Source organism: Hemitrygon akajei, chromosome 9, assembly GCF_048418815.1.
Source record: "Hemitrygon akajei chromosome 9, sHemAka1.3, whole genome shotgun sequence".
Classification (NCBI taxonomy): Eukaryota; Metazoa; Chordata; class Chondrichthyes; order Myliobatiformes; family Dasyatidae; genus Hemitrygon; species Hemitrygon akajei.
In genome coordinates, this window is record NC_133132.1 from 69239696 (window position 1) to 69255461 (window position 15766).

At 42.6% G+C, this 15766-nt stretch overlaps 1 protein-coding gene across 1 annotated transcript in view; it reads left to right on the forward strand.

Annotated features, from left to right (window-relative positions):
* Positions 1-15766, forward strand: part of LOC140732660 (dynein axonemal heavy chain 6-like) — a 549473-nt gene that overhangs the window by 200134 nt on the left and 333573 nt on the right. Inside the window, 2 exon segments of the mRNA XM_073055353.1 lie at positions 2133-2186; positions 12259-12404. Of these exon segments, the coding sequence (XP_072911454.1) occupies positions 2133-2186; positions 12259-12404 (200 nt within the window).

Consider the following 15766-nt stretch of genomic DNA (forward strand, 5'->3'; position numbering starts at 1 on the left):
CTTCACTAGCTCGTAGCACCAGAAGTAATCAGAGATTACCACCTTGGAGGTCCTGCTCTTCAGCCTCCTTCCTAACTCCTAAATTTACTGTACAGGACCTCAACCCCTCTCCTGCCTATGTCATTGGTACCAACATGTACCATGAATACTGGCTGCTCACTCTTCCCTTCAAGAACTGCTCCTAGCCCAAGGAGGTAACACACTATACTGGCATTTCTTTTGCTGCCACAGAATCTCCTATCTTTCCCCCTAACTATTGAGTCTTCTTTGACTATTGCTCCACCTGATTTCACCTTACCCTTCTGAAGCTCAGAGCTGACCACAGTGCTATTTGGTCTGGCTGCTGCTGCCTTGCCCAGATAGGTCACACCCTCATCAGTATCAAAAGGTGTATTGCTAGGTGTATTGTATCAATAGGTGTACCTATTGCTGAGGGGAATGGCCACAGGGGGATCCTGCACTGACTTCTTTCTCCCTTTACCTCTCTCAGTGTTCACCCATCTACTCCCTGACTTCTGCAGTCTGAATGGAACTACCTGCTCAAAAGTCTTACCTATCACTTACTCTGCCTCCTAGATGATTCTCAGTTCATCCAAATACAGCTCTAGCTCCTTAATGAGGTCTTTCAGGAGCTGAAGTTGGCTGCACGTCCCACAGGTGTAGTCATCAGGTTCCATGAATTCCCACATTGTACAGGAGGAGCATTCCACTGCCCTACACTGTACTATCGGCAACCAAGACCAAATCAGCAATAACAAAAGGAAAACCCTCCCCTTCTTACCTGTTTCTTTGGCCTCAGCCTCTTCTTGTCAAAGCCTCTAAGTTCCCACTCTGACTCTAGCCCCCATTCCAATGGCTGCTCCACCAGACCCTATCTCTCTTTTATGGTTTAAAAAATAAGAGAAACCCCCCCACACAAGGAGAAAGAACTCACTGCGTTTGATGGTGCTCCATCTGCCTTCCGCTGCTGCCGATCAGAATAACCCCAAAGCTCTACAGTTTCCTGTAGTCCTGTTGTTTTCATGGAATATATTTATCCAGGAAGGGTAAGATGAAGGAACACATACCAATCCTCAAAGAGGGATCAGAAGTGGAGAGAGTGAGCAGTTTCAAGTTCCTGGGTGCCAAGATCTCTGAGGATCTAACCTGGTCCCAACACATTGATATTGTCATAAATAAGGCCAGAGAGCGACTATACTTCCTTAGGAGTTTGAAGAGATTTGGTATGTCAACAAATACACTCAAAATCTTCTATAGTTGTACCGTGGAGAGTATTCTGACAGACTGCATCACTGTTTGGTATGGAGAGGCTACTGCACAGGACTGAAAGAAGCTGCAGAAGGTTGTAACTCTAGTCAGTTCCTTCTTGGGCACTACCCTACATAGTATCCAGAATGTCTTTAGGGAGTGGTGTCTCAGAAAGGCAGCGTCCATTATTAAAGACCTCCAGCACCCAGGGCATGCCCTTTTCTCACTGTTACCATCAGGTAGGAGATATAGAAGCCTGAAGGCACACACTCAGCAATTCAGGAACAGCTTCTTCCCCTATCCCATCCGATTCCTAAATGGACATTGAAGCTTTGGACACTACCTCACTTTTTAAATCTACAGTATTTCTGTTTTTGCACGTTTTTTAATTATCTGTTCAATATGTGTAATTTACTTGTTTATTTATTATTATGTTTTATTTTATTCATTATTACTTTTTCTTCTGTCTCTGCTAGATTATGTATTGCATTGAATTGCTGCTGCTAAGTTAACAAATTTCACATCACATGCTGGTGATAATAAGCCTGATTCTGATTCTGATTCTGAGTCCCCTTTTGAAAGTCATTACAGAAGCCGTTGTCACTCACTTTTGACTCAGTACATTACAGATTGCAACAACTTGGTTCCTATTCTTCTCATGCCCCTATCCCCTCTGGTTAGCAACCTTTAGTTTCAGGAAACAGTTTCTCCTTGAATTATTTTATTTAAACTCCCCATTAACTTGGAACTATCAAATTTCCCTCCGTCCCCGAGAAGAACAACTCCATTTTCTCCATATTCTGATTCCATGACCAAAAAAAGAGTGGTGATGCGTTTTTAAATGGACCTAAGTAAAGAAATGTTATCTGCTTTATTCATTTTAGGCCCTGGGAAAGTTTTGTGTTGTCTTCAACTGTTCCAAAGGCCTGGATTACAAGGTATCATTTCCCGTGCTCAACACGTAAATTTATATACGTAAACAAGTAAGCTTATATAAGTAAGTATTATCTGGCATTGAACTTGTATCAAATGTTGCTCTCTAAGTATCTTGGCAGACAAAGGCTTGGGTTTTCCACATCATGAATCTTCTGCTTCGTAGCTCTGATTGTAACTACATATATTAAATTTATTCCCCCATCTCTATTTTGTCTCAACAGGCTGTTACTATGTTTAGTATTGGAAATGAATGGCATGCTTGAGGTCATTATCTAGCTTGGTAGAGTTTCATTAGGCAGTTTGAAAGGAGAGAAAGAAAGCTTGCATGTATGCATTGTCTTTCCTGTCCCTTTCGCAACAACCCCAATTGCATTGCAACAACTAAGTACTTCTGGATGTCAAAAAATTCTGTATTGAAACCTGTCCCTTGGAGAGTTTCAGTGGGGTAGTTTAAAATGAACTTTTGTTTTCATTCAACACCTGTCATGGGAGTGTTTTGAGAGGGCAGTGTAAAGGAAAGTTTTGTTTCTATTTAATCCATGCTGTAATTGCTCTGGGTAAATTGCACATGGTTTTATTCCTGCTGGCACATTATGAGAATTATATGGAAAATCAGGAATTATCAGATTCCCTTATTTTGTAATCTAATAATAACTGACTATTAACATTTGGCTGTTCTTCCAGCTGTTAGGAAAGAGGATCTTTAGATTATTTTGCAATCCAAATTGGGTTGAAGGCTGTAAGTACCAATTGCAACTGTCTGGATTCATGACCAACTCCATCCAATCAGGGAGGTTGATGGTACTGAAGAATGGCACCTGAAGTTGAGATCCCCTTAATCGAACCTCTCCTAAAGAGCCGAAGAATCTACAAAAGATATCAGGACAAAGGGCTCCAAAGGTTAATGAATTGTACCAAAGAACTTTGGGGTAATTGGGGTAATGGTCCAACCAGAGAATGTGGTTGAGGCTCCCTTACTCCCCAACTTTTAGCAGAAGCAGTAAGAGTGGGCAAAATGCTTGCTCGGACTGAAGATGATTGCACTGGAAGCTTTGACATATAGTTAGACGTAGGAACTTTCAGTAATGCTTCATACACATGTTGTTGTGGAAATTAGCATAATGGAAACTAATTAGTGGTGACAATAGTAAACTTTTAGGAACTTTTCTCACAACAGCAGAAGTACAAGAGATTTCAGTCACCCTAAAATTAACTTGGATTTGTCAGTGCAAGAGCAATAGAGAACTGAAAACTCTTAAATTATCTCAGGTGAATATTTTTAGCTAGTACATAGCAAGCTTAACAAGGCAATAAGGCAATTTTGGATGTAGTTTTACGGCTGTGAAACCTGAAGGAATGTTAGTCATAGAGCCATAAAGCAAGGAAATAGACCATTTGACCCAACTGGTCCATGCTGACCAAGATACCCATCCAAGCTGTTCCAGTTTGCCCATATTCTTCTAAAAAGATTCTTATTTATGTATCTGTCCAACTGTCTTTTAAAAGTTGTTCCAAAATACGAGAAAATCTCTAGATGTGAAAATCCACAGCAATACACACAAAGTGCTGGAGGAACTCAGCAGGCCAGAGCAGCATCTATGGAAAAGTGTAAACAGTCAACATTTCAGTCCAAGACCCTTCATCAGGACTGGAAAGGAAGGGGAAGGAGTCAGACCAAGAAGGTGGGTGGAGGAGAGGAAGAAGTATGAGGTGGCATGTGATATGTGAATTTGGGCGAAGGGGAGGGGGTGAAGTAAAGAACTGGACATGTGATTGGTGAAAGAAATAAAGGGCTGGAGAAAGAGGAATCTGATAGGAGACAACAGAAGACTCTGAAAGAAAGGGAAGGGACAGGAACACTAGAACATCAGTAGAATTGAAATAGGTAACAAGAACAAGTGCCACACATGCCCCTACACCTTCTCCCTCACTACCATTCAAGGCCCTAAACAGTCCTTCCCGGTGAGGAGACACTTCACCCATGAATCTGTTGGGGTCATCTACTGTATCCATTTTTCCCGGTGTGGCCTCCTGCATATTGATGAGACCCAACATAGATTGGGAGACTGCTTCATCGGGCACCTTCTCTTTGTCCGCCACAAAATGTGGGATTTCCTGGTGGTCACCCATTTCAATTCTACTTCCCATTCCCATTCCAACTTATCAGTCCATAGCCTCCTCTACTGCCACGATGGGGCCACACTCAGGTTAGAGGAGCAACACCTTACGTTCCATCTGGGTCACCTCCAACCTGATGGCATGAACATTGATTTCTCAAACTTCCAGCCCCACCCCCTCTCCTTCACCATTCCCCATTGTTGTTTCCCTCTTTTACCTTATCTCCTTACCTGCCCTTCAGCTCCCTCTGGTTATCCTCCCCCTTCCCTTTCTTCCACAATCTTCTGTCATTTCCTATCAGATTCCCCCTTCTCCAATCCTTTATCTTTTTCACCAATCAACTTCTCAGCTCTTTACTTGACCCGCTCGCCCACTCCCAGTTTCACCTATCACTTACCACCTTGCACTTCTCCCTCCCCTCCACCCACCCTCTTAGTCTGACTCCTTCCCCCTTCCTTTCTAGTCCTGATGAAGGGTCTCAGTCCCAAACATAGACTGTTTACTCTTTTCCATAGATGCTGCCTGGCCTGCTGAGTTCCTCTAGCACTTTCTGTGTTGCTTTTAAAAGTTGTTGTAGCTCTCTCAATCACTTCCTTTTTTGTTTTATTTGACCAAGTAAACTTTATTCATAATATAAAAACTACAAGAGTAAATCGTTCAATGCCTTTTCATTATTTACATTCATTGTCAATACTTTCTGTAGTGTTCTATTGCATTCATATACATTAATAGCACTGCTGCCACACATGTGGCACTCTGGGTGCACTAATAATTAAGGGGCTTTCTCCCTGAACCTGGCCCCTCCCTCTACAATAGGAGAAGAACTATACCCTGTGGCCCCCTCCCCACTGAGCCCTTGAAGAGGCTGCACCAAGCTACACTGTATTCCTGCAGTCTGGAGCCACCCCACCTGGCACCAACAATCATTCCCCATTCTGATGTCTGGTCTGAACAACAGCTTGTCCAAGTCTGAATGCTTTTATGCATTGAGTTGCTGCCACTCTTTAGTTATTTATTTTTATTAGAGATACAGAGTGGAATAGGCCCTCCCAGCCCTTTGAGATGCACCGCCCAGCAACTCCCACAACCGCCAATGAACCCTAACCTAATCATGGGACAATTTACAATGACCAGTTAACCTATTAGCCAGTACATCTTTGGGAGGAAATCAAAGCATCTGGAAAAAGGTCACCAATTCCACGGGGAGGAAGTACAGACTCTTTACAAAGGATGCCAAGATTGAGCACCAAACTCGGAGCCTCAGAACTGTAATAGTGTCATGCTAACAGCTACGCTACCGTGGTAGTACCTCCAGTACCTAATAAAGTGGCCACTGATTGTACTATGTGTTTGTGGTCTTCTGCTGCTATAGCCCATTCACTTCAAGGTTCGAGGTGCTGTGTGTTCAGAGATGCTCCTCTGCACACCACTGTTGTAATGTGTATTAATTTGAGTTACTGTTGCTTTCCTGTCAACTTGGACCACTCTGGCTATTCTCCCCTAATCTCTCTCATTAACAAGGTGTTTCTGCCCACAGAACTACTGTTCATTGGGTGTTTGTAAACTCTAGAGACTGTTGTATATGAAAATCCCAGGAGTTCACCATTTCCTGAAATACTCAAACCCCATCTCACACCAATAATCATTCCATAGTCAAAGTAACTTACATCATGCTTCTACCCCATTGTGATGTTTAGCTGAACAACAACTGAACCTCTTGACCATGTTTGCATGCTTTTATGCATTGAGTTGCTGTCTCATGATTGCCTAATTAGGTATTTGCATTAATGAGAAGCGTACATGTGTACCAATAAAGTGGACTCTGAGTATATGTTGGGTCCAGTTACAGCAAAGTATGCGGTTGAAGAATTTCCTTATCCCATCCCTTACCAAAAAAACCTGGTCTTGGATGATACTCCTCATTATTTTTCATTTTTAGTTCAGCTCTTTATGAAACAAAAAGTCATCAAGGATGTGTTTATTTCACCACAGCATTCAATGTCAAATAGTGCAACCAAACGATTTGTGAAACTTGTCAGTGAAACACTGATGAACAAAGTGTTTCAGGGGTGTAGATTTAACAATGAGATATTGATTAGCAAACCCCTTGACCCACTAGTTACTAATGCAATGAAGACAGAATATTAATACTCTTAAAAGGAAATTGGAAGGCAGGCATAGAAACAGAAACAAAAAATATATCTTAAGTCACAAAAAATAATATAAACAACTTGATACTGATGGTGTGTTAACACCACTTTGCAAGTCCAATATTCATAAAAGTGGTATTGAGATGAAGGCTGAAGCATGTGGTACAGAGTGAAATTTTGTGAGAAGAGGGGACAATATTAGGGATACAAGAGTATGGAGTCTGAAGTGAAAATTACTTGATTTTTGTAGGAAAAGGAATATTGAAGAGTTTTGTAATCATAAGTGGATTCCAGAAGTGGTCCCCAACCTTTTTATACCATGGACCAATGCCATTAAGTAAGGGGTCCAGGAACCCCAGGTTGGGAACCTCTGAGCCTGAGGAAGATTGTGGAGGCAGTGACATGCATTTCTACTGAAACATGTCAAAAAGTGATGCCTTCTTCAAGTCACCAAGTGAATGCAAAGTGAGAAAATGCTGGAACACACGCCCTTCATCAGAGCTGAGCCCCTTCAAAGTCCCTTCATCAGAGCTGAGAAAGAAAGAAAACAAATCTGTTCTTAGTTGCAGAAAAGGTGGGAAAGGATGGATGGATCAAAGGGGATAACTTTTTTTTTGCTTTCCCAGTTTTGATGAAGGGATTCCAACCTGAAACTGACTCTGTTTTAATTTCTCCAATCTACTGTTTCCATCATTTCTTGTTTATATTTCATATTTCCAGCATCTGCACTTTTAAAATTTTTATTGACTGAGTTTAGGAGTCGGGAAGTTATATAAGGTGTTGGAATTCTGTTTACGGTTTTGATCATCCCGTATTGGAAAGATGTTATTACACTAGAAAGAGTGCCGAAAAGATTTACCAGGATGTTGCCTGGACTTGGAGATGTTGTTTAGACTGGGTCGTAGGAGATAGAGGAGTGACCTAATAGAGGTATATAAAGTCACGGGGGTGAAAGCATGTACTCTTTTTCTCATGGAGCGGATGCTAAAACAAGAGAGCATAGGTTTAAAAGGAGCGTCATGGACAGCTTCTTTAGACAAAGGCTGGTGCGTGTTGGTGCTTGAGGCAGGCACATTAACAGCAAGATCTAGGTAAGTACAAGGATAGAAGAGGTTTAAAGGGTTATGGGGCAAAAGTGGGCAGATAGGATTAGTTTGCTGAACAAAACACAGTCACTGAGTTCGGCCAAAGGGCCTGTTTTTATACTGTATGACTCTGTGACTAATGAAACAAGTACAGAAATTGGTCCTTTAGCTTATCGTATCCATGCCCACTAAAATCAATAGGAGCTTTCTTCTGGAACTCCTGCAAAAGCCTTGCAAGTACAGGATCATCATGTATTTTCTGAACCACTGTCCATGAGCGGGAGAAATCCCATGAATTTCTGCTGTGTTCCCTTCTCCCTGAACAGCCGACAGTAATTGCTATATTCTGGGCTTAAAGCACATTGTCTGGAGCAGAGTAAGTGCCATGTGACTTAATGGCCCATGTTGTGCCTGCTCTGACATAAGCTAAAACTGTACAGAAGTTGTTGTTTAGTATTCCTTTCTCCTCTCCATTCCTCCACCTGGGAAAAGGAGTTCTGTAGAGGCTGAGAGCACAGCCCTGTCCACAGCTGTTTCTGCTCTGTTTATACACATCTGCACCTGAAATGCTGATACTGTAAATACCAAGAAGACTATTCTGAATCCTGTCTCTCTCATTCATGGGTTTCTTTTAATTCACCTTCTAATTCTGCCCAAGTGCCCATTCCTCTTATTGGAAGGGTTTAATGAAAGTCAGTGATGGAGTATGGTGAAATTCTGAGTCTGTTACAATGCATTTTTAAAATGGGATAACACAGTCAAAACTGTTCTTGCACTGATCTTTATTCATGTATGCTTGATTAATTTTCCTTTGCCTTTAGTTTATCTGAATAGCTCTCACTTTCAAATTAACATGGGCACTTCCTTACCTTTCCACTGAGATGAGTCTGCTGAAGTTCATAAGGGATAACAAAACTAAGAAAGAAATATGGAGGGCAGTAAGGTGAATTTTTAAATCTGTTATAATATGTTAGAAGTAAATGAACAGCTCAGGAAAGAGTAGGTTCCCTCAGGGCCCAAAAGGGGTAATTAATGCATGGAGCCAGGGGATATGAGTGAGGTCCTAAATGAAAACTTCTCTTTGGTATTTGCTCAGATACAGAAGTACCTATAATATGCCTGTAATGGCAAGGAGGAAATAATAGAAAAGTTGTGCACATTAGAAATGTGGGTGAATAAAACCTTATGGTCGATGGGATCTAAATCACAATACTAAATAAGCCAAGGGAGAAGATAGCTGGGGCTCTAATGGAGAGTTTTGCATTTTTTTAACCATAGGTAAGGTGCCAGAAGACAGCAGGAGAGTTAATATTATCCCTTGTACAGAAAGGACACTAGGGATAAGCCTGGAAACTACATGCTGGTGAGCCTTATGTCAATGGTAGGGAAGTTGCTAGAAAGGATTTTGAAGGACAAGATTTATGTTCACTTGGAAAGGGAGGAGTTGACTAGAAAAAGTCAGCATGGTTTTAGAACATAGAACACAGAACATAGAAATCTACTGCACATGACAGGCCCTTCGGCCCACAATGTTGTGCTGACCATGTAACCTATTCTAGAAATTGCCTAGAATTTCCCTACTGCATAGCCCTATATTTTTCTAAGCTCCATATACCTATCTAAGAGTCTCTTAAAAGACCCTATTGTATCCACCTCTATCACCACCACTGGCAATGTATCCCACGCACCCACCACTCTCTGTGTGAAAAACTTACCCCCAACATCCACTCTGTACCTACTTCCAAGCACCTTAAAACTATGCCCCCTTGTATTAGCCATTTCAGCCCTGCAAAAAAGCCTCTGGCCATCCATACAATCAATGCCTCTCACTATCTTATATACCTCTATCAGGTCACCTCTCATCCTCCTTTGCTCCAAGGAGAAAAGGCCAAGTTCACTCAGCCTATTCTCATAAAGCACACTCTCCAATCCAGGCAACATCCTTGTAAATCTCTACACTCTATAGTATCCACCTCCTTCCTGTAGTGAGGTGACCAGAACTGAACACAGTACTCCAAGTGGGGTGTAGCTAAAGTTAATGAAGGCCAACACTCCATACGCCTTCTTAACAACACTGTCAACCTGCACAGCAGCTTTGCGTGTTCTACAGACACAGATCCCAAGATCTTGCTGATCCTCCCCACAGCCAAGAGTCTTACCATTATTCTGTCTTCAAATTTGACCTGGGAAAATGAACCATTTCACACTTATCTGGGTTGAACTCCAAATGTATACATCTCAAACGAGCTAACTGAGTGTATCTTTGCTCTATCATCTGCTTGCAAACTCCCACAAGCTGTTTCTACTTGTGCACCAACCACCCCATCCTCTGCATCTTCACTTCAGTTTCCCCCCCCCCCCCCCAACAAGTCTGGATTAAACCCTCCCCAATAGCATAAGCAAACCTCTCTCCCAGGATATTGGTTCCCCTCCTGTTCAAGAGCAACCCGTCCCATTTGTACAGGTCACCCCTTCCCCAGAAATGGCTTCAATGATCCGGGAACTTGAAACCTGCCTCCTGAACCATCTCCTCAGCCACTCATTCGTCTGTGCTATCTTCCTGTTTTGACCTTCCCTAGCTTGGAGATTACCACTTTGGAGGTCCTGCTCTTCAGCCTCCTTCCTAAATCCCTAAATTTACTGCGCAGGACCTCTACCCCTCTCCTGCCTATGTCATTGGTACCAACATGTACCACAACCTCCCACTGCACACCCTCCCTTTCAAGAATATTCTGCAACCACTCAGAGACATCCTTGACTCGAGCACCAGGGAGGCAATACACTATCCTGGCGTCCCTTTTGCTTCCGCTGAATCTCCTAACTGTCGAGTTCCCTGTGATTATTGCTCTGCCTGACTTCACCCTACCCTTTTGAGGCTCAGAATGCTATTGGTCTGGCTGCTGCTGCCTTGCCCAGATAGGCCATCCCCCTCATCGGTATCCAAAGGTGTATACCTGTTGCTGAGGGGAATGGCCACAGGGGGATCCTGTACTGACTTCCTTCTCACTTTACCTCTCTCGGTGTTCACCCATCTACTCCCTGAATTCTGCACTCTAGGGTAACTGTCTGCTCAAAAGTCATATCTATCAATTGCTCTGCCTCCCGGATGATCCTAAGTTCATCCAACTCCAGCTCCAGCTCCTTAATGAGGTCTTTCATGAGTTGGAGTTGGCTGCACTTCCCTGTGTCTTTGGCCTCAGCCTCTTTTCATCGAAGCATCTTGAATCAAAGCCTGACACTTCTACTCTCACCGCTGGCCTACACCCATCAATGGCCGCCCCACTTTTATTTGAATTCACAGTGCTCTGCTCCTAACGCTGACTGGGCCTCCGGAATGTCCGAACGCCTGTGGAACTCTCCTTTTAAACAAGTTTCGGCGACCTGCGTGTAACCTTTTCGAAGTGCTCTGCTCCTGATGCTGATTGGGCCTCTCTTGATATGTGCAAGGGAGATCATGCCTCATAAATATGACTGAGTTTTAAAGGATGTAACTAAAAAAAATGATAAAGGCAAGGAGGTAGACGTGATTTACACAGACTATAGTAGAGCTTTTGATAAATTCATAGTTTGGCACTAAATGTAATACAGTAAACAAGTTTGGAAGAGGTGCATGTGAATCCCAGCCTCACCTGAAAGAGATGTTTAGGTCCCTGGATGGTGTTGAGGGAGAAGATATAAGGACAGGTGTTGTATCTCTTACAATTGGAGAGAATATATGTGGAGAGTTTGTGTGACCCTATGGATAGGAAGGTTTAAGAAGGATGTGGGCCCAGCACAGACAAATGGGACTAGCTAGAATGGGCATCTTGCTTAGCATAGACTGTTTGGGCCAAAAGGCAGCTTATGTGCTATATCACTCTTTGATCTTTGTTGTTAACTGAATAGACTCTGGACTGGAGTCAGACCTGGGTCCCAGTAGAGAAGGAATCAACCCTGCCACTGTGCAGAAAAAAGGAGGATAGCCACGCAATTAACTACAATGTACATTCATCATTATTAGTCAATCTGCAGTTTTGCTTGATCCGTTGTCTGCAGGACTAGCTATGGATTGAAGGAACTTTATTATCAAGTAATTAGCCCACAAAATCTAGAAGTTCCTGGGTCTAATCCTGGTCAGCTGGCGGATGCCGACTAGGTATTGTGATGGCATCAACACTCTGTCTAGGGCAGAGTTATGATGCTACACTGTAAAGTGCAACGGTAAAGTTTGTGTGAGGGTCAGAAGGGCATTCATTGGTTCTGGAGCCATTACCCTAAAAAATGGTGCCTCCTCAATGCTCTTTCCACTGGACTTTCCGGCACATATCCAGGTCCTGCTATCTGAGTGAAAACCTGTGTTGCACTTTATTGTTTTCCTTCCCATCTGTCAGCATCTTGTCATCATCAGAAGTATCTGCTCATCTCACTTCGAACAGTTGCCCCCACGTCAGTGTAAGATTATAGTGCACTGTGGAATAGGTTAGTTACTGGCACATAAGCGCATTTCATAAATTTGGAAGCTGCAAAGCTGTCACTCTGATCATCCATGGCTGTGACCTATGGCTAAGCACTGTCATCCGTTTAATTAAAATCTCATTCGAGTAGAAGTGAGCAGATAGCTGCTGTGCAGACACAGTCTTCAGCAAGTAACTGTGCTAATCAGGGCTGGCATAATTTTGACCTTCCCTTTATTTTCTCTTCTCTTGTCTCTCCACCTATTTGCCGCCTTCTTGTCTCTGCAGATGATGGAAAATTTGTTCTCTGGAATAGCTCAGTCTGGAGCATGGATTTGCTTTGATGAGTTTAATCGGATTGACGTGGAAGTCCTGTCAGTAACTGCCTCACAGATCCAAACAATTAAGGCAGCCAAGGACAGTGAAGCAATGAAGTGAGTATTTCTGCATACACGGCATGGAGATGCATTTGCTGTCTTCTCACAACTGCCACAGATAACAAATATAATAATAAAGTATGTCTCTGAGGCCTTGTGGGACAAGTTTGGTGGGATGGGACTTAAAACTCAATCTAGTTGTGAGGCAGCAGTTCTACTAGCTGTGCCATTACATCACCCTTTCATGGAGTCATAGAGTTCTGCAGCATGGAATCTGGACCTTTGGCCCAATTCATCCATACCAAACTAGTTGCTACATGAGTTAGTCCTATATGCCTGTGTTTGGCCCATATCCACCTAACCTTTCCTATCCATGTATCTATCCAAATGTATTTTAAACATTGTAATTGCTTATGAATTACTCAATTACACAATGCAGTCTGCAGTTCGACAGTGGTTCACAGTGATGCTGGGCAAGGAGTTCCAGAATTTAGAACTAGTAATGATGAAAAAACAGTGGTTGCACAATTTCAGTGAACTGTGTTCAATCCTAACCTTTGGTGCTGCCCGTGTGGAGTTTGCACATTCTCCCTATGCCCCCTGGTTCTCCAGTTTCTTCCTATATCTCAGAGACCTTCTGTTAGTTGGTAACTGGCCATTATAAATTTCCCCATGTGTGTAGGTGAGTGGTAGAATCTGAGGGGTTTATATCATGTTAATGGCAGAATAAAATGATATTAGTGCAAGATTCGTGTAAATAGGTGCTTGGTGGTCAGCTCAGACTAGGTGGGCTGAGGGGCCTGCTTTGTGTTAAATGATTTCATGAACAATATACGCTCAGTGGCTAGTTTATTAGGTGTCAAAGTGGATGACCTCACATATTTCCACATTATGTTTCACTTGTCACATTCTCACCTACTCAGTTAGCTTGTTTATATTTCCTTGAATTCTCTGTACCTTCTTCTTCCAGCTCCTGGTTTTGTATCCTCAGGAAATCTGGAAATGTGACATTTGGTGTCACTCAGTTAAGTTGTTGATCGTAGATTGTAAAAGCTGGGATTTGGCACCAGTCCAAGCCTGTCAACATGAGAATAATCATTTACCCTCAATCTTTGTTTTGTGTACAATTACCAATTCTCAATACATGTAAGTAAATTATCCATAATTCTGTAGAGGTCATGGAAAGGAACTTATAAAAGGTAGTATTCCCATGCACCTGAAACCCTTGTCTTTCCAGGCAGGGCAGATCATACATTTGGGAGTTGCTATCAAGATAGCCTTTGTGAGTAACTACAGGGCACTTTATAAATGATACACCAAGCAACCACAGTGTGCTAGTGGTGGGGGAATCAATGGTTAAGGTGAAAAATGTGGTTCTTCTCTAATAAGCTGTATTCGATGGAACTTCTTAAGTGTTTTTGGGGCTGCACCCAGCCGGTCAAGTGTAGAATATTCAATCACATGTGTACCCTATAGAAAATGTAAAGGTCTTCTGGTGTCCAGAGGTGAAATGCATTCAACATGATACCAGACCTGCTATTGTAGCCATTGTAATTTTGTTCAACACACAAAGCACTGGAGGAACTCAGTGTGTCAGGCAGCATCTATGGATGAAAATAGACAGTTGACATTTCAAGTCATGACCCTTCTAATTCAGCAGTCAGGTAGATTCTGTAGAGGGAGAGAGATGGTGCATTCAGTATTTAACAACGCATATAATCTTAACTTAATATAAACAAGAATCGATAGATTCCAGCATTGTACCGAATGACTGGAAAACTGCAAATGTTACTCTGCTATTTAAGAAGGGTGGGAGGCAGCAGAAAGAAACTATAGACCTGTTAGCCTGAAATCAGTAGTTGGGAAGTTGTTGGAATCGATTGTTAGGGATGAGATTACAGAGTACCTGGAGGCACATGACAAGATAGGCCAAAGTCAACATGATTTCCTGAAAGGAAAATCTTGCCTGACAAACCTACTGCAATTTTTCGAGGAAATTACAAGCAAGGTAGACAAAGGAGATGTAGTAGATGTGGTGTACTTGGATTTTCAGAAGGCCTTTGACAAGGTGCTGCACATGAGGCTGTTTAGCAAGATAAGAGCCATGGAATTACAGGGAAGTTACCAGCATGGATGGAGCATTGGCTGATCGGTACAAAACAGAGAGTGGGAATAAAGGGATCCTATTCTGATACCAGTGGTGTTGGGACCACTGCTTTTTATGATGTATGTCAATAACTTGGACTATGGGATTAATGGATTTGTGGCTAAATTTGCTGATGATACAAAGATAGGTGGAAGAGTGGCTAGTGTTGAGGAAACAGAGAGCCTGCAGAGAGACTTAGATAGTTTAGGGGAATGGGCAAAGAAGTGGCAAATGAAATACAATGTTGGAAAGTGTATGGTCATGCACTTTGGTGGAAAAAGTAAACGAGCAGACTATTATTTAGATGGGGAGAAAATTCAAAATGCAGAGATGCAAAGGGACTTGGGGATCCTTGTGCAAGATACCCTAAAGGTTAACCTCCAGGTTGAGTCAGTGATGAAGAAGGCAAAAGCAATGTTGGCATTCATTTCTAGAGGTATAGAATATAAGAGCAGGGATGTGATGTTGAGGCTCTATAAGACACTCAGAAGACCACACTTGGAGTATTGTGTGCAGTTTTGGGCTCCTTATTTTAGATAGGATATAGTGACATTGGAGAGGGTTCAGAGAAGATTCACGAGAATGATTCCAGGAATGAAAGGGTTACTGTATGAGGAACATCTGGTAGCTCTTGGGCTGTATTCCTTGGAGTTCAGGAGAATGAGGGGGGGATCGCATAGAAACATTCCGAATGTTAAAAGGCCTGAACAGATTATATATGGGAAAGTTATTTCCCATGGTAGGGGAGTCTAGGACAAGAGGGCAAAACTACAGGATTGAAGGACGTCCATTTAGAACAGAGAAGCGGAGAAATTACTTTAGGCAGAGGGCGGTAAATCTGTGGAATTTGTTGCCATGAGTGACTGTGGAGGCCAAGTCATTGGGTGTACTTAAGGCAGAGATAGACAGGTTCTTGATTAGCTAGGGCAACAAAGAGTATGGGGAGAAGGCAGGGGAGTGGGGATGACTGGAAGAATTGGATCAGCATATGATTGAATGGCGGAACATACTTGATGGGCTGAATGGCCTACTTCTGCTCCTATATCTTATGGTCTAATTACCAAGGAAAGAGATTGCCAGGTAGACAGAGGGGAAGATTCGAGGATATACTCAATGTTTCCCTGAGAATGTTTAAATTCCCCACTGATTCATGGGAATTTCTGGCCTATAGCCACTCAAGTGGAGGAGCTTTGAGATGGAATTTAGAATCTTGAATCCATGCATCAGGATAACATAATACCCCACCTGCCCCTGTCATTAATCACTTCCTAAT